The sequence below is a fragment of the Lytechinus pictus genome, chromosome 7 (assembly GCF_037042905.1).
Source record: "Lytechinus pictus isolate F3 Inbred chromosome 7, Lp3.0, whole genome shotgun sequence".
Taxonomy (NCBI): Eukaryota; Metazoa; Echinodermata; class Echinoidea; order Temnopleuroida; family Toxopneustidae; genus Lytechinus; species Lytechinus pictus.
In genome coordinates this window covers 9,897,667-9,923,322 of record NC_087251.1, presented here as the reverse complement: position 1 = coordinate 9,923,322, position 25,656 = coordinate 9,897,667, and the positions used below count along the sequence as shown (strand labels likewise).

At 37.2% G+C, this 25,656-nt stretch overlaps 1 protein-coding gene across 1 annotated transcript; it reads left to right on the top strand.

The window, feature by feature from the left end:
• Positions 1 to 11,720: 11,720 nt before the first annotated feature.
• Positions 11,721 to 24,911, top strand: LOC129265001 (protein-L-isoaspartate(D-aspartate) O-methyltransferase-like). Its single transcript, XM_054902979.2, has 7 exons — positions 11,721 to 12,249; positions 15,728 to 15,832; positions 17,560 to 17,591; positions 19,052 to 19,156; positions 19,723 to 19,843; positions 20,665 to 20,750; positions 21,151 to 24,911. The coding sequence occupies exons 1-7, from the start codon at positions 12,000 to 12,002 to the stop codon at positions 21,331 to 21,333; spliced, it is 882 nt and encodes a 293-aa protein (XP_054758954.2). The 5' UTR covers positions 11,721 to 11,999; the 3' UTR covers positions 21,334 to 24,911.
• Positions 24,912 to 25,656: the final 745 nt, after the last annotated feature.

The following is a 25,656-nucleotide window of genomic DNA, read 5'->3' as shown; positions in this document are numbered from 1 at the left end:
TGGGTCATGCGACCTGAAACTGAAGCAGGATCTTTAGTTATACATATTACCCTTATGTCTAAGTTTCATGAACTAGGTCCATATACTTTCTAAGTTATGACGACATTTCAAAAACTTAACCTTAGTTAAGATTTCAATATTGATTCCCCCAACATGGTCTAAGTTCGTTGACCCTAAATGACCTTTGATCTTGGCCATGTGACCTAAAACTCAAGCAGGATATTCAGTAATACTTTATCACCCTATGTCCAAGTTTCATGAACTAGGTCCATATACTTTAAGTTATGATGACATTTCAAAAAATCAACCTTGGTTAAGATTTCAATGTTGACGACGCCGCCGCCGTCGGAAAAGCGGCGCCTTTAGTCTAGCTCTGCTATGCAGGCGAGACAAATTAAAATTAAGTGACTATTTGAGTTTAAAAATCATGTATGAATAGTTATAGGTCATTATCATTACTAATATCCACGCCCATCTAAACACTTAAAGCCCCCATCCCCCTCCCTCTCCGCCGGAATAATATGGAGATCTTTCTGCAGAGCCTATATACGCAGAACGGAGCATCACGATGAATCGGGTATCTCTGTATCCACTCACATCTTGTTTTCTTTTGTTTGTTTTACATAATACGACTCAGGGGGAGGTTATACATCATCCAAAATTGCAGTAAACAGGCAAATATTTTTATTAGTTTCACGCAATCCGTTTTAAATTTATTACCATCAACACGCACTTCAAAAAATGATTCATGGTTTTAAATTGACACTACGATTGGTAATTGCAATGTTTACAATCTTTCTGTAAGTCTTTTGTTTCCCGAACATGCAGATAACATTCCTGAAGAGAAACTTCCTTAAAATAAAAAAGTCAAAGAGCATATGTAATAACGATAAATCACAATGTCTCAACTTTGCTTTGAAATTCATTGGATCGTTATTCTATCCCCTTAACAACTTTCAGTTCAGACTGCATGCATACCACTTGTGTCGATACTAGAACCCCCTCCCTATACACACAGACACGCACAAGCACACAAAGATCTCCTGACAAACCTATATTATTATGAAATTATGGGGCGATGCTGACAATTTCTCTGCAAATGTTATAATCTCTAGATCAATTTCTCTCATCCCCGCACGTTGCTATATTTTGATGGACAACAAATTCCTGTCTTTTAATTTTGCATCCCCCTCCCAAAAATAAAATAAAATAAAATAAATAAAACAAAATAAAATAAAATAAAATAAAATAAAATAAAATAAATAAATAAAATAAAATAAAATAAAATAAAATAAAATAAAATAAAATAAAATAAAATAAAATAAAGTAAAGTAAAGTAAAGTAAAGTAAAATAAAATAAAATAAAATAAAATAAATTAAAATAAAATAAAATAAAATAAGATAAAATGAAATAAGATAGAATAAAATAATTTTAATTAAATAAAATAAAATAAAATAAATGGACTCAAGAAGAGATTTGTGGGGCTCGTGAAACCCTGCATTGATCGGTCGCTGCATGATACAAGTGAATCAAATTCAGTTTTAAATTATTTCTGTGAAAGAAATGTGTATTTCACAATGATCATATCAACCATGACAAAAGATAACGGTAATGGTGGTGGTGGTGATTTTTTTACCTGCATTGCTAAGAAATCATGAATGCTTGTAAGCAAGCAACCAACAAGAGGACCGACGCACAGTGGGCCGGGGGCAAAACCAAAGTGCGCATAGTATTCTTCAAAGTGTTGTCTTTCAGCTGGGCATGACAAAAATTAAAAATCTGAAATTGCCCAAAATGACTTTTGGCGCACTTTTGTGGTTACACTTCGTAATTCCAAAAGGTTCGTAATACTTCAGCAAAATATTTCATTCGGGAATTTGCATAAAGGTTGTTAATTTCCTACCTCAAATCGTAAAATGTGACATTTTGCGAAATGCCGCGTGTATGACAACTTAGTTGTAAAACAAGCAATTTCATGGGAGGTTTTTCATGTAGGAATCTGAAATGGCACTCACATAATCCTGATGTATTCTTTTTTTCGTGTGAAATGGTTCAAATTAGATAAAAGACACATTTCAGGAGGTTTATAGAACAATTATTCCTCGAAATAGGCTGATAATCCATGTTTTTAGCATTTACATTAGAAACGTTTATATTTCCGTTTAAATTCTATCATCATCATTTTGCCAGATGTCTAAGCTTTAAGTCGATACCAAATTTAGCTGCCCGTTTTTGCCCGTTTTCATGTAAGAGCCTATTTTACTTGGCACAACACCCCCAAAACCTGTTCAAAACGGTCATTTTTATACCGCGCAGTCATCGCAGCGCACCGTGTGGGGTGTACATTGCCAGTGGCGGACCGTGACCACTGAACTAGAGATACGTATTTCTAGTTCAGTGACCGTGACCCGGAGGAGACAAAGCATTGGAGGGGCACAGCATTGTTCACAAACAATACAGTGCCCCCCCCCCCCAATGCTTTGTCTCCTCCGGGTCACGGTCCACCACTGCCCCCTTCCATTCCATGAAAAAGACATGAATTCCGTGTTGTGATATGTCCAAGATCTATATTGTGACTACGCGCAAGATGTGATGCGGCGCGAACAAATAACAGTACAGAAGAGCAATAAACATCATGGCTACTTCCTAAGACTGATTGTACTCTGACTAATTATTATGTCTTCGAGCTCTTAATGAGTCTGGATCATCCCTACAATATGAGGACATATTACTTCATGGTGGCAGCGGTGATGCTGTTGATATTTTGATCTATCCTTGGAACGGGAAAGTGAGCAATGTGTAAGTTTTATGGACGCTAAGGAGCATACATTGCCACGGTCGTTTGCTCTCGACGCTAATTTTGGTTGAACGATCAACGCTCGGAACCTGCGATGCAGACGATAGGAGTACCGGTACGGCAATATGTGTGAGTTATATGGACGCTCGAGCTGCACACATTAATTGCTGGGTCGTTTTTATTTTGCTACTGAATGGGTGAATATGTGTGAGTTTTATGGACGCTTACGGGCACACATTAGATCACCACTGTCATTGATAATGTTGTCGAGTGTCGACTGGACCAGGACCGGGACCAGGAGTTCAGAACTGTTACTTAGCTGGGACAAAACAGAACTGTTGCGTTGCTGGCCGGAAGGATCAGAACGGGTGACAGCGCCGATCAACGATCGATCATCGTCATCGCGATAGTGCAAGGTCGTCAACGTGATCGTGATGAATGATTTATACACTGAACTCGAACTTGATGTTGAAATGAATGCAGAACCTATCGTCAGAGAGAGAAAGAGATGAGAACTGAGATCAATCAAATGACATTGACGAACAGATCAGATGGAAAATCATTTGAATTTTAAATCCTGAACTCAGTTCTACTGTGGACTCATAATCACATTTTCATGTCATTTTATGTATCAATATCGTTGACTTTGCATTGTTCAATCGATACCAATTCTTAACTAGCTGTTGACATTTTTGTTGTGATTGATGTGTGTCAATATCCAATTTGTGATATGTTTATTCAATTAATGTCAATCAGTCTGATCTAGATTTCTAGATATCTAAATGACCTAGATAAGAATCTAGTCTAACGTTACTAGAACTTAGACTTAGTATTAGTTAGAACCCTTGATAAAAGGATGATAAGGTCCAAAATTGAACAGGACCAGGACCAGTTCTAGACTAGAACGTTAAGTATGTTATAGCTGTTCAGCGCTTTATCTAAGCGTGACCACTAGGTTAGAATTTTAAGAGTGAGACTGCAGAACCAGTCAAAGTTAAATCTAAGCCTAGATCTAAATGTGTAGACTAATGGGTCTATAAATCAGGACCGATTTAATGTTTCAATGTTTTGAAGCATGTTTCTTGGCAAGAACTAGGCCAAGTGTTGTCAGCTATAGGAAGAAACTAGACCTAGCCTAGATTAAATCTAGACTAGTCCAAGCCAGAATAGGGCTAAGTAATAGGACCAATCTGCAGGTCCAAGAGGCAGTTGGCCTAGATCTACGGTAGTGTTTATAGGAAGGCGAATCTAAAGCCAAATCCTAGTCGATGTGTAGTCCAGGACCAGATGAGGTCTAAAGTGTGAATCCATATATCCAGGTCAATATTCATGCAAACTAGTTGTTGATTTTGATTCATTTTGTATTTGTTCCCTGAGTATATTTCGGTTCCAGGACCAGAGAGTTGGGTCCAAGTCAAGTCATATATGAATATGTGTTATTGTGATATTTTTGCAACTACATGTACATGATCGTTTTAATTGTGAATTTATATTGATGTAAAGCATTCTAATACAGATCACATTACATTGCATTTTGCCAGTGTTAACAGTCAAACTACACAATACATCTTCATAGTTCATATTTTGTTGGCCTTAATACAAAGCAGTCATGGCCAGATTTCCAGAAATGAACTGGAGTGTCAGCAATGTAGCTGAAGAGTTTAAACTGTTTAAACAGAGAACCGAGCTGTGTTTGTTAGATAATAACATAGAAGATCCTAGGAAACAAGCAACTAAAATTAAGATAGCTCTAGGTAACGAAGGCCTCAGAAAGATAAATGCCTCAGGTCTATCTCCAGAGGAGCAAGATAAGCCTGATAAGTTGTGGAGCTTATTTGAGGATCAGCTGAAGGTCAAGGTGAACTTCAGAATACATCGCTTGGAACTTATGAGATACAAGCAGAGGTCAGATGAAAGCATAGATGATTTTGTGAACAGGTGTCGCACCAAGGCCAGGGAATGTGAATTCGGCTCGGAAGAGTTATGCGAACGCCTCGTAGAGCTTGTCATAGCCTCCACACCTATTGAAGCATTTCAAAAGGACTTGTTAGACAGACCAAAAGGCTTCAAGGTCGAGGATCTAGTCGATACAGGACGCAAGTACGAAGCAATCTTGGCAGGCAAGCAGTGCTTACAGACGTTACAGAGCACCCAGGTTGATGCCATCCGGAAGGATTATGGGCATTGCAGAAATTGTGGACTCAGCCACCCCCCAAGACAATGTCCAGCCTACAGAGATACATGTCATGCTTGTGGGAAACTAGGACACTGGTCAAAGATGTGTTCAAAGACAAAGGCGAGGAGTACAAAGCCTCAACAGAGGAAGCCTGAACAGGGACGACCACCACCAGATAGACAGGATAATTTCCGGGGTCGTCAAGAAAGGCAGTCCAGATATCCACAGTCAAAGCCGAAGGGTCACTTTCAAGACTGGCAAGGAAAGTCCAAGTTTCAGCACTCAAGGCACACTCTGCCAAACAAGACAAGCAGACAGCGAGTTGATGAACTGGACTTAGAGATCGCACAAGAAAACACTGAGGAAAAAGAGTTGCACACGATAGAGATTCTGATCAACTCGATAGACTCCAAGCAGACAGAAGCATTTGCTAGCCTAAAGGTTGAATGTCCACGTCGCAGAGGACAAGCACGTCTTCGAGCAAAGATTGACACAGGATCCGGCGGGAACATACTCCCACTGAGGACATTGAAGGAGCTTTATGGAAGCCGATGGAAAGAAATGCTCTCTCCCACTCATGCGCAGTTGACAGCGTACGGCGAAACTCAACTTCCTTGTCTGGGTACCATAGTCATCTCAAGTCAATTCAAAGACTCACGTTGGGAAAAGCAGACTTGGTATGTCGTAGACGCGAATGGACCCATCATTGTTGGACTCCCAACATGCACAAAGCTTGGTATTGTCACCATCAATGAGATACGAGAATCTGTGAAGGAGAAGACTGAACGACCCCGTATACAGTCAGTGCGGGACTTACAGGAAGCGTTCCCTGAGCAGTTTGACAAGATTGGAAATTTCAAGGGGACAGCAACGCTTCACCTTAAGGATGATGCTACTCCATCAATTGACCCGCCGAGAAAGTGCAGTGTGCACATGCAAGAGAAACTCAAACAAGAGTTGGATCAGATGGAAAGCAACGGCATCATCAGAAGAGTGGATCACCACACAGATTGGTGTAGCTCACTCACCACCGCCTTAAAGAAAGATGGTTCACTTAGAATTTGCTTGGATCCCCGAAAGCTGAACCAAAGTCTGAAGCGGTGCCCTCACAAAGTGCCGACACTTGAGGAACTCAATCCTGCGTTTTCTGAAGCCAAGTATTTCTCAAAGCTCGACGCCAAGGCAGGATATTGGTCCGTACATCTGGATGAAGCATCTCAAGAGCTTACAACATTCAGATCACCTTTCGGGAGACACTGTTTTTGCAGACTGCCATTCGGACTTTCAGTGAGTCAAGACATCTTTCAACAGAGGATGGACTCAATCATCGCACAGGTGCCAGGCTGTGTTGGAATTGCAGACGATGTTGCAGTCTTTGGCAAAACAGAACAAGAGCACGATGCCAATCTATGGAAACTACTAGAGGTTGCACAGAAAGAAGGCCTTGTGTTCAACAGTGCAAAGTGTGTAATAAAGACACAGAGCATCAACTTCTTCGGATCGTTGTACACAAACCAAGGTATTCTACCTGATCCGAGTAAGCTGGAAGACGTCAAGGACATGCCTTCTCCACGAAGCAAAGATGAGCTGCAGAGGGTCCTTGGCATGATGACGTATCTTTCACCGTACATACCCAACTACTCAGAGAAAGCAGCAATCCTCCGAGAACTTCTCAAGAAAGATGTGCCATTCCTGTGGCAAGATGACCACGAAGAGGTGTTCCAGTCCCTCAAGGCTGAGGTATCAAAGGGAGCTTGTCTCCAGTACTACAAACCTAATGCCCCGACAGTATTGGAGGTGGATGCATCAGGCAAGGGACTTGGAGCATGCCTACTTCAAGATGGGAAGCCTGTAGCTTTTGCATCTAAGAGCCTCTCGGAAGCACAATCAAACTACTCAAACATTGAACGGGAGACGCTCGCTCTGGTATTTGGCATCACACGTTTCCACACTTACTTGTTCGGCAGCAGTTTCACTGTCCACACAGATCATAAACCGTTGGAAATCATTTGCCGCAAGCCCCTGAGGAGTGCCCCACCGAGGCTCCAGAGACTATTAGTCAAGATCCAAGGATATGACTGTAACGTGGTGTATCGTCCAGGTAGTCAGTTAGTCCTCCCAGATACGCTTAGCAGACTTCCCAACCCAAAGAAGACAGAAGACGTACAAATCAATCTACATGTCGATGAAATGCTAACAATCCCTGATAGCGAAGATGATTTGTCTGTGTTCTCTGAAGACAAGCGAACACAGCTGGGAAGAGAGACCGCAGTTGATCCAGTCATGATTATGTTGGCCCAGATCATCAGGGACGGATGGCCAGATGAATTTGGACAGGTACCAAACTGCTTGAGAACATTTTGGTCATACAGAGACGAACTAGGCACCGTCAACGGTATAGTCTTCAAGGGTAGACAAGTAGTCGTACCCAAGGCACTCCAAGAAGACATCTTGAGACAACTACATACCAGCCACATGGGCATTGAGAAGACCAGGCGGCTCGCTAGGGACTGTGTGTATTGGCCAGGAATAAACAAGGACATAGAAAACATTGTCAAAACCTGCCAAGCATGTCAAGAGAATCAGGATCAACAGCAGAAAGAGCCACTCGAACCACATGAGGTTCCTCCAACTCCATGGACAAAGCTTGCTGCAGATCTGTTTCACCTAGATGGTACAGACTTTCTCCTCATCACTGACTACCACTCCAAATTCCCAGTCATCAGGAGGATGCATAGTACGACTAGCACTGCAGTCACTACAGTGATGAAAGAAGCGTTCAGCATGTTCGGAGTACCTGCAGAGGTTGTATCGGACAATGGCCCTCAGTTCAGTGGCAAACCATTCCAAGAGATGTGTGCAAAATGGAACATTAAGCATACAACTTCATCGCCACGATATCCTCGCTCGAATGGTCTTGCGGAGAGAATGGTACGCACCGTGAAATCAATGATCAAGAAATGCAGACAAACAGGACAGGATCTCCTGGAAGCACTCTTGCATCTTCGTGCAACACCACAAGCAGACTTGCCATCTCCTGCTGAACTAATGTACGGACGAAAAGTAAAAACAACGCTCCCAGGTCGCAGCTACGGATATCCACACAACGATATGCACGACCAAATCCAACAAAGAAGGGAGAAAATGAAGCATGACCATGACAAACATGCTGGTAAAGAACTACCCAAGTTAACCGTTGGTCAGAGAGTAAGGATGCTGGATACAGATGATAACACATGGATTCCAGCCAAAGTGTCTCGAGTGTGTGAAGCACCAAGATCATACGAAGTCACCACTCCTAATGGAAGGACACTAAGACGAAACCGGTCACACCTCAGAGAGATGTTCACAAGCCAGCCAAAAAGTGACACCTCGTCAGCTAGTCTTGATCCACGGAGACTAGACCTTGAGGATGAAGAGGCAAAAGAGACCGATAACCAAACACCACACATGCACACTTCAGACAGAACTCCAAACTCTCAGTCTGATAGACATACATACACCACACGGTATGGTCGCCAAATCCATCGACCAGTTCGCTACAGAAATCACACACATTAAAATAAGTAAATAATTAAAAAACAAGGATCAAAATCAAATAAAACAAAACACACATACAGTTAAAAAAATAATTAGATATAGAGTAGAATCACATTTTGATATGTATATATGTTGAATTCCACCTTTTAAGGAAACATACTCTTATTGGTTTTGAGAAAAGTGTTAACTTCCAATAAGGAGAGATGTATCATACAATTTGTTAAGTATGTGTTTAAACCAACCGTAATTCAAAGCAGAGGAAGTTTACCTAGAAAAGTCAGTAAATTTTATGAAAATCTTTGATGGAAGTTAATTTAGATCAAATCATTTCTCTAAGAATTGATTAAGTTTGTGATGAGAAAGCTGAAGGTTGAAAAGCTAAGTGCATAGTTTTAATATTTTTTTAAATACATGCAGTTGAAGTTAATATTCGATACTTGATTAGCATTTGAGAGAAATGGACAAATGTACAAGGAAAACAAAAGTAATTTTGATAATTTATTTTAATTTAAACATAGCAAAGGCATTTGCAATAACATGGAACTCAAAATGATTATTGCACACTACAATCATCATAGTATGTTTACATAGATGCATTGTAATAATGTATAAAGTGTTATTCAAAACTTTCAATTTTATATTGGATAGATAGTTCAATCTTAGAAATTAATATGTAATATATAGATGATACTATATGTTCAAACTTGTTACAAACCAACAGCAAAAGTTGTTAGGAAATACTTTGCATTGTTAATGTTTATCAAAACTATTCAATGGTTTTAAGCATCATTATTGATACAGAAGTTTCATTTTGAGGTTGCACCTTGTAAGTGTTATAGAAATAACTTTGGTCATACTTGTATTAAAAGGAGGGGGATGTTGTGATATGTCCAAGATCTATATTGTGACTACGCGCAAGATGTGATGCGGCGCGAACAAATAACAGAAGAGCAATAAACATCATGGCTACTAGTTCCTAAGACTGATTGTACTCTGACTAATTATTATGTCTTCGAGCTCTTAATGAGTCTGGATCATCCCTACAATATGAGGACATATTACTTCATTCCGGGCATAATGCAAACAAAATAAAGGTTGATAACGCATATAAGGGCTACCCGCCCCTCTTCCAGAGATAAAATTTACTTGTAGAATAATTTCAGCCAAAAGCCCCTCTCACAGTAAAACATTCGTGGTCCTATATACTCTGCGTTTTACCCAAGTCTACACCGATTGATAAAGCACGGTTAATATTTTTCAGATTTTTAAGTATTTTTTAAATCTAATGATCACTTTGATGCCATATAATTATTTTCAGGATCTCATACACACTTGTTAGGCATGTGAGAAGCATAAACCAACATTCACTCTGGTCAATCTTAAAGTAACACATAACACAACGAGGATTTATGCCTTACCAAAGGGCACTAGAAAATCAAGTGGGAATCGAAACCATGAAAGGGAATGTTTTAGCAAACTTTTAGATACTTTTGTCGGTAAATAAACCAACCGATATACAAGGCTTCGAAATATTTTTGAGGGGACCGTTGGACTATTGTTTCCTTTACATTTTTTTCCTTGTCCCCCTGTCCCCTATATAGTCTGACCATGGACCTATACAACTGGCGCCCATGCATAGGTGGATCCAGGGGGGGCCGGCCCCCCCCTATTGGCGGAGCAAAAAAAAAGAAAAAGGAAAGAAAGAAAAAAGGGGGAAAAGGAGGGAAAAGAGAGGAGAAAAAAGAAGAGGAGGAAGATGAGTGAATGAAATAAGATGAGGGGAAGACTAGGGAAATAAAAAAAAATCTTTCATGTCACTGTATAAAATGCTTGAATATCAAAAATTTTCCGCCCACGCTTTGTGCTCGCGTTATATTACTCATTCTTTTCATGATATATACAAAACATGAATAGAGTGTCCCGTTTTTAGGTCTAAATCTCGATTTTTCCGCTCCATCTTCGCGCTCGCATCGACAATTGTTTAGTTATATACCTATCCTGTTCACGATTACAAAAATTGATTAAAACTTTACATTCTTTATGTAGAAAAGTCAAAATTGTTGAAATATGTAACGTCTTCATGGCTAAGTGCAAGCAGTCCTTAACAGGTACATTTTCGATCAGTACAAAACGTATATAAAATAATTCTGCTCGCGCTCTGCGCTCGCATTATTAATGTAAGGAAGATCCCCGCTTACTCATCCTTTTCATGATTTACAAAACCTGAATAGAGTGTCTCGTTCAGTAAGTTTAAATCTCGAATTTTTAACATCATATCATAATATAACATCATCAGCCCATCACCTAATGAATATTAATGACGGCTGTTTCCACAAAATATTGCTAAACTTAACTTCAATAACTTTATTACTTGTTATCCGATTTTGTTGAAATTTTCGGCATTTTGCTCAGTGAAATCTACTCTATGTATTAAGATATAAATATTTTCAGCCCGGACCAATCCTTTAAACGGGGATTGTTTGGGGTGAGGGCTAGATCCAGCAACTGAATCAAATGACATGTAGGACGCCCTCTTTGCCGTTTTACATTATAGCTTCCTTTTTCTCGGGCTTTTTCTCCGCGATCCGGGAAATTGAATGTAGGCCTATTTTGTTTCTTATATCTTGAACTATTGTTCATGATTCTTATTGATAACACTATTGTTGCTGTTAATTGTTCTCATCATCATCATCGTCGTCGTCGTCGTCGTCATCGTCATCGTCATCGTCATCGTCATCATCATCATCATCATCATCATCGTCATCATCATCATCATCATCATTATTATTATTATTGTTATTATTATTATCTTTTATTATCATTAATTTGTTGGGGGATGATAATCATACAGGCCATCCCCCCCCCCCCACATGAAGGGGGGTATATCCCCACTCCCATGGAATCCCCTGCCCCGCCGCCGCGGATCGGACACCATATGCCAATGGATCTTGCATTTCATGTAAGAGAATATGAAAATGTATGGTGATATTGATATTAACTAATTTAGTGGCCATTGGTTATACCTATGTTTTGCTATAAGGTTAATTATTACGGTTTTATGGCTCTTATGAATGCCTAAAAACACAAAAGATAAAGTATATCCCCGATCCCCCGATTATTACGGTACCCTCTCGTCGATCAACTCATTTTATGAGCATCATGATGAGTGCGTTTAATGTGGCTAAAATATGATCTCAACATATTTTGCTTTTTAAATGAGTCTTTACGCCAAAGCTGACGTAACCGAATTTGAGAAAGTCAGACAGAAAAAAAAGGAGAACTGAAAATCTAGTTCTTGTGATATATAAAATTAAAGACTAAATAATCGAGCTTTTTCTTGCCTTGGATGGAGGCTTGTGTATGGGGGCGGGGCCCTGAGGCGAGATAATTGACTACAGACTGCGCGAAAGACTGTTTGATATACAAAATATGAAAGTTTATATTAGTTTGTTGTGATTGCACCCGATCTTATATTCTCGATTAGTATGTCAAGTAAAATAAAATATGTTCAAATTTCTTATTTTGCAATAATATTAGTTCAGTTCTCAATTACAATTTTAAATTGTGTCACCAGTGTGAGAGCTGAGGCCGAAGAAGAAGTCTGTGACGGAGAGTTTCAACCCGACGGATCGTGTAAATCTATGGGGGCCGCTGGGGCGCGGTACATTCATCGAGCAGAGATGGCTTGGAGATCCAGTGGAGAATCGCATGAAGAGCTCATAACAAGACTTAAAGGTATACATGAATGGTCATTTAATAATTTCAATTCATGCCATGACAATGTTAAACGGTCGATGATAAAGTCGAATGAGCTCAATCATAAGAAGCTTTCTGTATGCTTGTATCATAAACTAGAATTTTTTATACAGCCCCACTAGTGTAAAATGTTGTTAGTTATTTTTTATATGTAATGCGCACCCATGCCCATGGGTGCATCTCTGCCGCCGTGCCGTGTACAGGAAAATTCACTAGCTCACTGCAACCATCCTGCCTGTGCATGTGGGGAATCTACAGGTAGGACTATGGTATCCCAATGCTGTACAGAGCACACACTTTAAAAACTCGTTAAAATATCACTTTTGAGTTTTGTGACCAAAATTACTAATCCCGGGCCATGCCATACAGTTGCAATTTATTTTTCATTAGTCAGTTAGTAACTTGGGAATAAATTTTGTAAGTATTCACCAGAGCGCTCAAAACCTTGAACTTTGGGCATATTTTTGTGTATGCCCTCTATTGGTGGAAAGTAATATGGCAAGAAAATTTTAATTTTTCAATCTCTATTTTTAATTAAGAAAAACATAATTTAAAGAATCAAATTAAGAGCCAAGTTGTATGGTGAAAAAGGTGTAATGGAAACTGTCAGTGTAAAAAAATCAAGCATTTTTTCCAAAGAAAAAGAGAAAATAAGCCAAACATTGCCACCCTTATTTTGCCACACATGGAGATATAACAGAGAACAAGGTTATATCATAACCTTGTTCATTGAATGAGTGGGAAAATTGAAGGCACGGCGCATTCAACAATGCAACAAATTCCCGCAAATTTAATAAGAGGATTTACAGAATGAAGTCCTCCTACGAAACTTACCAAACGATGTGAAGTCATTTCCTCCTAATATGATGAATATCCCTCAAATAGCGTCATTTAAGCGCTGATTTTTCTTCTCGTTGACAAAATACGGAGCAACCTTGCGAGTTCTCAAATTTTTCGTCTAATGAGCGAAAGAGGGCGCGCGATTTATCTTCATATCAAAGACCCTACAAGGGAAAGACTAGACACAAAAACTATCTTACACGTAAATCGATGCAAAGGGTTACGCGAAGTCGGCAAAGTGTCCAATCTTTTTAACTGTAAAGACTTTGGTGGAATTTTAATTGACAAACGAACGGTAGCACTTGCGGGGCTTCGTCCAAGGTACGTAGAATTTTCTATATTTTTTGTTTAATTTGTCATCGCTTTGAATATTTCCAAAAAGTATTATCGTCAGCAAAAATAATAAAAAATTATGTTTTTTAAGTTATTGCATTTATTGGTGTCTCTATTTTATCAAAAAATCATTGGAATGCGCATACAATGAATCAAGAATCTAGTTTTAAAAATACCGACAAGCTGAATTAAGGTTGTGAACTGTATTAGCGCCACCAACGACCTTCCTTTTATTTCCGTGGAAGAGACATATGCGAAGCCACTTTCTAGGCCGAGGTAAGCGATTTTGCTCTTTTTTGTGTCCTTTTTAAATTAAAAAATATGTTAAAAATTGAAAATGGAACGCTTTTCACCAGAAAAAGCCCTGGTGAGTAGCGAAATGGGTTTCGGCTAACATTTACGTTATGAAGCGATGTTAACGACAAGTTAACTCTAAAATCCATGGCGTGAACACGTTGGTTGTGCGAGGTTAGTATAGCATATACTAACCTCGCAATACGTGTGAGTGTGTAATGCGGTGCATCAGGCATTTCAGGTGCATAAGTTAGACATTGATAGAATGACGGTAGTTATGGCATTTATTTACTTATTAAAGTTAATCTTTTCAAGGCTTGGGCTTTCATTTTAAGCCCTGGCACATGTTTATACTTCTCTGTCATAAAATTAGGAATTTTTTTTTTGGTGGTTTATTCATAATTTTACTTGGCAAGGGCAGATGAAGCTGAAAAAAGGGGAAATGAAGATTGAAGGTGATTTTTTTTATATTAAAGAAAGACTTTGGCCTAAATGAAAGATAAATTGTATTTTGAGCCTGTCACAATATGATGGTGCTGTCAATGGGTGTCTGTTGATACAACATGCACGTCAATCAAATAAGATATTTTTATAAAATGTTTTTATCATCAAATAGACCAAGCCTGTTTATTAATTATTTTTCTTACTCTTCTGGGTTGATCTGCCTCCTTCAAGATGGAAGATTCTTGTGGATATGATTGGAGCAATAGTGTGAGTAGCTGGGTTCAGGTGCAGTGTGCGTATTTACAAGGTGCAAGTAAAAAGTATTGGCAGTTTAGTTTCTTATTTCCGTCAAGCTTTGACGGAAGGATTTTGGATTAAAGGCATTGATGGAGCTGGATGGAAAAGCATTCCATATCCTGACAGTTCTTGGAAAGGAAGATTGTTTGTAGAGTTCTGTCCTGCATTGGGGGACCTGTAGACAGCAGCATGTGAGGATCTAGTTCTTGTAGCACCAGTAAGTGGGGTGATGTACTCGTTTACTGGAGAGTCAACTAGATTGCAGTGTAGCTTGTACATGAGCACCAGTATTGAATCTTCTCTGCACTTTTCAAGAGGTATCCAACCAAGACATGTATTCTATAATACATGTCTTAAACCCAAAGTTTTTAGTTTCTGTTGGTTGTTCCAGTGGACTCCATCTTGCTTCACTAAAGTCTAAACTTCTTCCACGCATAGTCAAATAGACTGGAATCTGTCTTATTCTCTGTGCAAAGAATCTATACCTAAATATTAATTTATGATTACGTTTATTATTTAACATATTTCATTGAAATATAGGTCTTTGAATGATTTAAGTTTTAGAATAATCAGATTCTATTAATCAACATCACCCTGATGCAATTTCATCACTCTAGGGGACATTGGGACCTCAATAAGGTTGAAAAAAAAGCTGCCAGATTAGATTGACTTTCAAGCACTATTGTACAGAATCTACAGATATTTAATCAAAGTTTTTACCTTCTAAGGTAAAAATTTAGATTAAATGTATAATCTGTGATATCTAAAGTAAACTGCAATAAACAATAACTACTTTCACTCTAAAGAGTTCATAACTAATAAAAAAAAAACACTACTAGACGATTCATCCCATCAATGTGTGCATTTGTGTGTTACTGTGGGTGTCGACTTTCTACAAATTCAGCACCCCGTATTTGTAATTGCTGCCTATGAGGTCAATACTGATATATTTTGACCTCAATGGTACTAGGAATGCAATTTCATAACAAAACAAGAATAAAATAATGTAGAGCTACAATCTTCTAAATAGACAAATTTCAGCTGTCTAATTTACACTATGCCAGGCCTTACGTCACATATGCCTATTTTGATTTTGTGAAGGTAACACGTAAAACTACAAAACATTACATAATTCCATTTTGATTGAATTCCAACCATTATCTTTTTCAATTTACCAATTACATGTATGTATTTATGTTCACAAATCACTTTTGATGGAATACACTATTTTGTGTTTCATTAATTGTAGAAAATGGAATCATCAAGAATGATGCAGTTTTGAAGGCAATGCGAGCTGTTGATCGCAAACACTACAGCAGTAATAGTCCATATGCTGATTCTCCACAGAGTATTGGTAAGATCAGTGCTTAATAGTTTCAAAGTTTTTGAACAAAACCTCCAGGAAGTGATAAAAATGTCAGTATAATTTTTTGGGCTGCATTAAAAATCTTATAAGTTGCAGTTTTGGTGTTATAAGTTAATAATATGAGTTTATTTTTTATTTGTTTATTATTGTCTCGCCCACCAGAGGTGAAGGTGAGACTTAGGGATCCAAATGTCGTCCGTCCGTCACAAACCTAATGACACATAACTCCACCACCGTAAGTCGCTTTTCAGTTTCAACCGAACTTGGATGGTAGATGGACTTGGGGGACCTGCATGTTATGCTGCAGTCGGAGGTCACATGGCAAGGTCAAAGGTCATTTTCAGGTCAGCGTTAAAGTTTACATGCAAGATTCTCTTATGACACCTAACTCCGCAACCGTAAGTCACTTTTCAACCAAACTTGGATGGTAGATGGACTTGAGGGACCTGCATGTTATGCTGCAGTCGAAGGTCACATGGTAAGGTCAAAGGTCATTTTCAGGTCAACGTTAAAGTTTACATGCAAGACTCTCTTATGACACCTAACTCCGCAACCGTAAGTCACTTTTCAACCAAACTTAGATGGTAAGTGGACTTGGGGGACCTGCATGTTGTGCTGCAGTCGGAGGTCACATGGTAAGGTCAAAGGTCATTTTCAGGTCTACGTTAAAGTTTACATGCAAGACTCTCTTATGACACCTAACTCCGCAACCATAAGTCACTTTTCAACCAAACTTGGATGGTAGATGGACTTGGGGGACCTGCATGTTATGCTGCAGTCAGAGGTCACATGGTAAGGTCAAAGGTCATTTTCAGGTCAACGTTAAAGTTTACATGCAAGACTTTCTTATGACACCTAACTCCGCAACCGTTAGTCACTTTTCAACCAAACTTGGATGGTAGATGGACTTGGGTACCTGCATGTTAGGCTGCAGTCGGAGGTCACATGGTAAGGTCAAAGGTCATTTTCAGGTCAACGTTAAAGTTTACATGTAAGACTCAGATTATGACACCTAACTCTGCAACCATACGTCACTTTTCAACCAAACTTGGATGGTAGATGGACTTGGGGACCTGCATGGTATGCTGCAGTCAGAGGTTACATGGTAAGGTCAAAGGTCATTTTCAGGTCAACGTTAAAGTTTACATGCAAGACTCTCTTATGTCACCTAACTCTGCAACCGTAAGTCACTTTTCAACCAAATTTGGATGGTAGATGGACTTGGAGGACCTGCATGTGATGCTGCAGTCGGAGGTCACATGGTAAGGTCAAAGGTTATTTTCAGGTCAACATTAAAGTTTACGTGCAAGGCTCTTATGACAAGTGTTATTCCATCCCAGTCATTTCACAATGAAGTTTCGATACAGTTCTGTTGTGTGCCCTCGCAAATCACGATGTTTCTGGTTATTTTCATAAGTGGGCGAGACACAAAATTGCTTTTGCCTTGTTTATTTAATGATAAAAGTTCAGAAAATGTGTTTAAAAAACACAGAAATGGTGTGGGATTCATTTATAGAAGATGTATAGAACTTATGATTACTAGAATTTGCTAGATTGCTAGATAGTTTAGGCATTTTTTACTATTAAAATATGGCACATGTTGAAGAATACAATTGCAACTAATTTTGGTTTAGTCATCAATGCTTTACTTTTGATATTTTTTAAATACTATCAGAGTATTAACCTTTTCTCAATTGTTTTGTTTTTTACTGCAGGGTATGCTGTCACTATTAGTGCACCTCATATGGTAAGTTTATATTTGCACATCATTTTCTAAGGAAGTCAATATGAGAACAAATACAACAGCATGAGATAGTGGATATGAAAAGATTATTGTTTTAAGCACTCAAATTGCTATTCCCTGTTGTCAGATCAGCAGTTGCACTTGTGATATTGTGTTTCATACACTGTCTCCCAGATAGTTGGATGCTTTCATTTGCAATTAGCAATTAAATTCAAATCAAAATACCAACAAGTACATGTATGTAGGGGAAGGCGGGGTAAGTTGAGCATAGGGGCAAGTTGAGCCACCAGCCCCAGGCCAAAAATGAATGAGTCAGCTATTATGGTGGTGTCATGTATTGATGACCCATTACATAACCTTTAACCCCACCACATTGTTTTCACCTTTGAAACAAAAAGTACTTTTTTAGAGGGAAAAATACAAATTTCAGCCAAAAAAGTAAAAACGGGTGTGAAATAGATAAGTGTTTTTTACACACACACGTCTTTACATATAATAAAGACATAAGAACAATATTGTTAGTCCAGGTATGGACCTTCATTCTTGTCATAGTCTTTTACATGATGAATGCATAAGAAATGTGTGGATGTGAAATTATCGCATTAAGTTCGGACTGGGGTAAGTTGAGCCAGCCAACATGGGGCAAGTTGAGCCATGGTAATTCTTATGGTAATGTAAATAAAAAAACAATCAAACCTTAAAAATCCATCGATATGCAGGCAGAAAAGAGCAAATTCACATGACAGTTCTTTTTACTTTTAGAGAATGTTAGTATTTATAGAGAATTAGCAAGTGAAAAGACTTTAAATGAAATATTGACATGCTGGTTCTTCTCTCATTCATTTTGTACATGTAGTTTTTGTGGCTCAACTTACCCTAGAAGGTGGCACAACTTACCCCACAGATGGGGCAAGTTGTGCCACTTGACATCGTTTTTTTTCAAAGGTCACAACGACTTTCTGTGTGGGGGTAGAAAGTTGTATATAGGTGAAAAAGATTTCCCAAGAATCATATTTAAAGGTGAGGTACTTATTTTTACAATATCATTAGTCATATCAATTCTATCATGCAAAATGCAAAAAGTGTCTCAACTTACCCCGCCTTCCCCTACTGTCTGCAAATTGATATGATTTTTAATTGTTTGTTAGCCTAATGTTGATTGCAATGCAAACTGCTAGGTCTGCTTTGATTCATAAAAAATAAATACATGAGAACTCTGCTCTTCATGCTTAAAACGTTGAAACTAACAATTGTTTTAAGAACAATTATTAGAAAGATTACCAAGCAGTTCTTTTCAGAACTACCTTACATGGTGTCACTGCAAATCTTATCACCCTAGTCTTACCACCATTCAAACCTTGAAAGCTCATAATATAATGGAATATTGGAAAGTCTAAAAGTGAAACTGTGCCACTGTAAAATAGTCATAATAATAACAAATATATTGTGTCTTTATCTTCCAGCATGCACATGCCCTTGAACTACTGAAAGACCATCTTAGTGAAGGCAAGTCAGCATTGGATGTTGGATCTGGAAGTGGTTATTTGACTTCCTGTATGGCAATCATGGTAAGAATATAAAACATATATATATTCATAATTTGATGGATGGTAATCTGGTAGGAATCTGAAAAGAATATCAGGCATCATATTGATATTTTTGTTATTTAGAGTGTGAACAATCACATTAGATGGATGGAAATCATTCCAAGAATTTTGATAGAATGTGAGCTAATATCATGAATAATTGCATGGATGGCGGTCATGATAAGAATCTTGATCTTAGCCAATCATACTGAAAATGGAAAGATAGAAATCATGAGAATCTTGATCAAATTGAAGCCTATTGTTAGTAGTAATGATTTATGATCATTAAATTAATACATCTCTTAGTAAACACCTCAATCAGACTTGGAATCTTATCTGTGACCTGATTCATGAAGACTAGATACCAAAATAAGGATGGCATTCATGCTATTAGAAAACACCACACATTATTTTGATGACTTGTCTATAAACTTTGGATAATTTTGGCCAAAATTTAAACACTTGATTTAACTTAAAATTTAATGTCCTTTCTATGCATATAGCAGAAATTAAACCCTTATAACTTTTACATTATCTTTATCTTTTAGGTTGGATCCACAGGGAAGGTAGTAGGGATAGACCACATCAAAGAATTGGTTGATAAATCTAGGAAGAATATAGAAAAGGATAACCCTGATCTTCTAACATCGGGTAGGATGCAGCTAGTAGGTGAGTTATGGTATGGCTTTTTATATTGTAAGAAATGTGTCTTTTCGAACTGAACAACTGAATTTATTACCAAAACAATGTCAAATACATTTATACAAGGTTATTTGTTGTATACTTCATTGGAAAAAGGATTTCACAGAAATAGCAAGTACTGCTAATGGGAGGTGGAGCCCTATCCTATCCTATAATATACATAATCATAATTAATAGCATGAAATAACGTTTAAAATGTAAGTTTACAAGTTATACTTTGCATAAAATAATATATCTAGTGTAAATAAAATGAAAGTGTATGAATAGTTCTAGCACGATAGGGTACAAGCAAGATTGCATACAAATGAATAAAAACATATATACAATATTTACAAGTGATTGAAGAACTTATGAATATTCTTGTATGAAAATGATTTTAAGTGTTCTGCATATGAATTTACAGATTTAAGCCATTTGACTTCATCAGGAAGGCTATTCCAGATTTGTGAACCCATAAATGAGATTGAAGTTTTACCATGTTCTGTCCTCACCCTTGATAAAAGTAGAGCTGTTTATTTTTGTCTTGTACTATATTGATTCTCAAAGAAATTACAATACTCATATGCTGTGTATATTTGAGGGTGAATAACAGTAACTCAAGTTAGAGACATAATATTGAATTTTCATGGGTGTATTATCATCTGTTTCAACTCTTGTTACGTTGCTGAAATAGATATTTGAAGAAAAAAAATCATTTTACATGTTTACACTGTCCATTATATGGAAAAAGGAAAATAACCAGTCTTCATTGTAACTTTTAAATCCTTATGATTTATTTTAATTTCCAGTTGGTGATGGTAGACAAGGATATGCTTCTGGTGCCCCATATGATGCTATTCATGTTGGTGCTGCTGCTCCAACATTACCACAGGCAGTGAGTTGATGTTTATAGGCAATACTGGATTTGAACAAATTACCAATAACATATCCAATTTTGAACTCTGATTGGAGAGTAGGATGTTTTTCAATGATAAAAAGCAACTAAGAATCCATTGAAAAAAAAGCATTTTTGATATTTGAAAATTCAACGATAATGGCACAACATCATGAAATTTGTACGAGTTGAACCTACTCTTTTGGGACAGTTATTTACTTTTATTACTTTTTTTCGGGGGGGGGGGGGTAGACCCTCTCTCATTGGTGCATCTCAACCACCTTCCCCCAATCCACACGTTTGCAGATCTATTATGTAAGTAGAAAATTAATTGGATTAAATGCAGAAATGATCTTATTGTAAATGGATTGAGGTTGTATTTATCTTTTTCTTTAACCAGCTGATTGAGCAACTGAAGCCTGGTGGTCGTCTCATCATCCCGGTAGGACCACAAGGAGCAGCTCAGAATCTAGAGCAGTATGACAAATCACAAGAAGGACAAATCACAAAGAAGACTCTCATGGGTGTAGTCTATGTACCCCTTACTGCTAAAGATCAACAATGGCCAGGCAAGTGGAAGTAAATGAATCAGGACAATAACCATACCATATTGGACCTTTCTTTTTTCTTGTTGGTTTCCTTCTGTTTGATGATTTAATCTTAAGGACTGTGGAAGAATGCTGTGATCCGATTTGTTTCTGCTTGAGGTGATTGGTAGTCGGGCAAAAATGCTAGGAACAGAGTCATTGATTCCCATGACAACTGTTCGTCAAATTTGGCTCCAGAAGATTATTGGACAAGAAGATTTGACTATCAGCAAAGCTTTGCCGATAGTGTTCTTCATCATAGAGGATATTTGGATTGTAATAACATCAAACTTATCTTTCTGGCCATATTAAAAGGGCCTTTGTGGCTGAGACTAAAGCGGATGACAGTGCCATTTTGGCATATGATCAGGCTGTGTCTACATGTGGCCTCTTGACATTGTGAATGAAGTTTATTTCAGCCTTAACACTATACAGTGTTCTTTGAAAGGAATTACACTATTGGAAGCATTTGAAAGTGAGTAGAGAAAATTGAATTTCAATTAATAGGTGGTTCTTATTTTCAATTGATAATTATGTGACTGAAAAATATTATGCAATCTGCATTTGATATTATTTTGAATTTTAGGGTATGTAGATTAGTGGTTTAATTTAGACATTGAAATATCAATTAGAGGTTTATTTATTCAATTTTGTTGTCCAAGTGCTGAGAAGCAATGATTCATATTTTGTTTGTTCTTGGGTGTAGAACCTACTGATCAATGCTTGATCCAGAAATAATGTTTATTTGATATTGCTCAAATTCATTGCCATGTGCTGGTATTAAATTCAGTGTTTGAATTGAGGAAAGCTTTTAAGTGTTTTTCATAGTTTGGGGAAATCACTTGCATCATACTTGATTCAGTATTTGGAATTTTACTTAACTCAAAGGCAAAAGTCCAGCTTAAATTAGGCCATAGTCATACTCTGTGCTAAATTTATGGGAAGCCAAAAATGTCAACTCTTTGTTTACATTGTATGTTTCTAATGTTCATTGTACTTTTTCATCATGCTATTATGGCGAAAAAACAAACAAACCTATTCACGTATTATTTCCAAACAATTACGAATGATTTGAGTGACAGTTGACCTGATAAGTTAAACTTGTACTGTTAAAGATTTGTGTGAGAATTAGCTTTCCATAGTTAAACTGCAACTTTAGACCAGAGTTTGAATTAAACTATAGTTCAGAATACAGGCCTAAGTATCCAAGAAATGGGTCCTATTTTGAACATAATTCATTAATTGGATAAAAAAAAAAAAAAACTTCAGTTGTATACACTGTACATTTTTCTTTCTCACTTTCATGTAGGTATTGAATTGAATATTGACTTTAGTCACTAAAGTAAACCCACTTTGGCAACATGAGATATATGTTATATGTTGATGTGGGCTAGTTGAAAGATTGATATGTGTGAATGATTAACCTTGTTATAATTCTGCTCATATAGATTAAGTCAAGGTGATCTTTGGAGTTTTGGCAGTGGAACTGCACTTCAAGAGAAACCCATTTCAAATAAAAATTGAATACATCTATAGGAAAATATAAGAAATCAAGCAAACTCACTAATGCATTTATGGGACTACATGCACTATGTATCCTGATGGTGATGGCTCTAGTTATTCTATTTTCTCTATGTAAGTCTTCGCTAATAATTCCATGCCATATATAAGATTCTTTAGTCTTACATGTGTAAGCATCAGTTTTGCTTGCCTATCATAATCAGGTACTAGTAGGAGGTCTAAATGATTCATTGTATAACTTTGATGGGATTCTCTGCAAGTTGTGATTTTCGTCATTACCAGGTCTCAAATGTATTGTCTATGAATTATGAATGAGAGAGAGTGTGAAAGAAAGAGGATTGAGCAAAATGGTATAATTTCAAGTGACTTGCCTCAATCCTACATTGCTGTATATCATGTAACTTTACGAAACTGCTGCACATTGTTTAGGGAGGAAGGAGAGCCTTTTTTTTGCTGTTGCAATAATTTTTCAGCTCTTACGAAATATTTAAAAATTGGCAAAATAATCTCACAGATTTTCACCATTGTGTTTTCTTGTTTTTCTGCTTTGACACAATGAATTTCATATTTGGATTTTCTTATAAAGAGAACAAATACTTTCAACATGCTGTTACATAAATTATAACGTCGGATGATAGGGTCTCAGTCAATTTACGTACAATGATGGTATATGTAGAAAGCAAGATTGGTTTAATGCTGATTGATATGCTTTAAAAGCATTGCTTCCAAGTAAACAACCAGAGGATTATGACCTTACTTCCTATCAAAGGGACTCGGTAAGGAGATTTTGAATTTAATAAACATCTTATGAAGCAAATGATCCCTCACTGAGCCTTCTTGTCTTGGAAGGCATAATTCAATTAAATTCATTTCAAATATTTCATTACCATTTATGAAGGAAAATATTGTGTTCATTGTGCAAGGTGGTAAGTTGCAATGAAGGTAATTTTCCATATTTAAATGACTGTAAACTATGAATGGCTGGTGAAAGAAGCGAAATATACATGTATGTAAAGCATTGGTACCGTAATCAACTATTAGACTGTACCATATGGGAGCTTAGTGGGATATTGGTCTGATAATTATTTTTCAAACTATACTTTTATGCATGACTGAGTTTGATAAACTCATCATTATGTTCTAGAAAGGTATGGGGCTTCAACTTAATACAGTAAATTGTTTTCTTTTTCAATTCCTTTCTGTTTTGAATTTCTTTCTAGTAAAATGATAGTTCATGAGAAATCTGTTAAGTTAAGTTTTATGTATACACCATTTAAAACAAGATATATTTCTCTTTGTATCATTCGATTTCTAATATCAATTTCCCTTTTGCTAATGTTTGCTTCCATACAGTTCTCATTCATTATTAGAATTTACGAAATAGAAAGTCCTGGGGGATGTTTTACACAGATTTAAGTGTGACTTAGAGTTGCACTTAAATTCCCAGTTGCGTACGTTATAGAAGACATCACCACATTGGTCTGATCATGCGAACGGGACACGCACTATTGCGTATCCGTCAATCAGATTGCGTGTTGCGCGTGGGCATTTAAGTGCGACTTGAAGTCATACTTAAATCTTTGTGAAATACCCCCAGTAGAGTTTGTAAGAGCAGTTAAGCATGAATAACACTATATGTGCTTTGTGTATAGTATTCTCTGCTATAACTTGTGTCATAATAGACCAAGTTGAATAAAATTCTTGCAATGACATAAATTACAAACTGTTCTTTTAAGAACTTAAACATCATTCTCAGCTTCTATTAAGCTGTCGTGTAGAAATTGTTCATATTCAGACAAATATGAAGTTTGATTGAACAGCAAGTGAAATATATCACTCTAAGCTCTGTCTTGAATTGTATTGCTGTTATAATGAAATAATTATTCTGTGTGGACTATGTCCAAATGCATGACTATGTTGCTCTGAGATTGTGGAGAATTTATTTTCTCTGTTAAGCATGATGTTGTATTTAAATATATATGCACAAAAAATATGATTGCAGCATATGTACAGGTGAAGAGCTATGAAATACATTTTTAATTTCTTTACCGGATTACTTACTGTCTCTCTTTTTTTTAACCAGTACGTAGAGTTGCTTCAAATCATTGAGGTTTCTTTTTTTTAAGGTCTGCCTTCATTTACCATGGATCATTGCCGGATGTATGTTTTAGGTCATCGGTTGTCCTGTTGAAATGTTTTCAAAAAGCTTTGATATTTTCAGCTTGAAGGTCATCATCTACTTAACATGGCTTTGTCTCTTGATAATCAAAGAACATTTTGATGTACATAATTAACTTCTATGTGGGTTCATGTTTGTCCAATCTAACTATACACATCATACGTATTTGAATACTTTAGAAATTAGATGTGTATTATATCATATCCGGCAATGGAGGAATAAAGTTTAGCTGTATGCAATGACATAATCCTTCCACTCTTTCTTCTATTCACATTCTTGATCTACTGACCCACCCCTCCATCTTCTCCTTTTCTACTCTGCATACTCACTTGTATACTCATGCTTATTGCTCCTTTTATCACTTTCTGTGCTTCTCACTACCACCTACCTATACAATACTCTCTCCTTTGTTATACAGTAGATGTATAGTAAAAATATTCAAAGCTCCAAATAAAGTATTTTTTTCATATTTCTGTCTTTCTCTTTTACTCACACTTCCCTCCACTCCCTATCTCTCTGATACCCTTTATAGCTTCCCATTTACCTTTATCTATTTTCAATCATAACACATTCAAACACACGGTCACAGAAAATATGTGACAAAAGAAATCTTGAGCTC

Coding starts and splice junctions, on each gene's coding strand:
- LOC129265001 (XM_054902979.2), top strand. CDS start 12,000: ATGTCAAGTAAAATAAAATATGTTCAAATTTCTTATTTTGCAATAATA. Junction 15,833..17,559: donor TGATTCTCCACAGAGTATTG/GTAAGATCAGTG, acceptor TTTTTACTGCAG/GGTATGCTGTCACTATTAGT. Junction 17,592..19,051: donor CTATTAGTGCACCTCATATG/GTAAGTTTATAT, acceptor TTTATCTTCCAG/CATGCACATGCCCTTGAACT.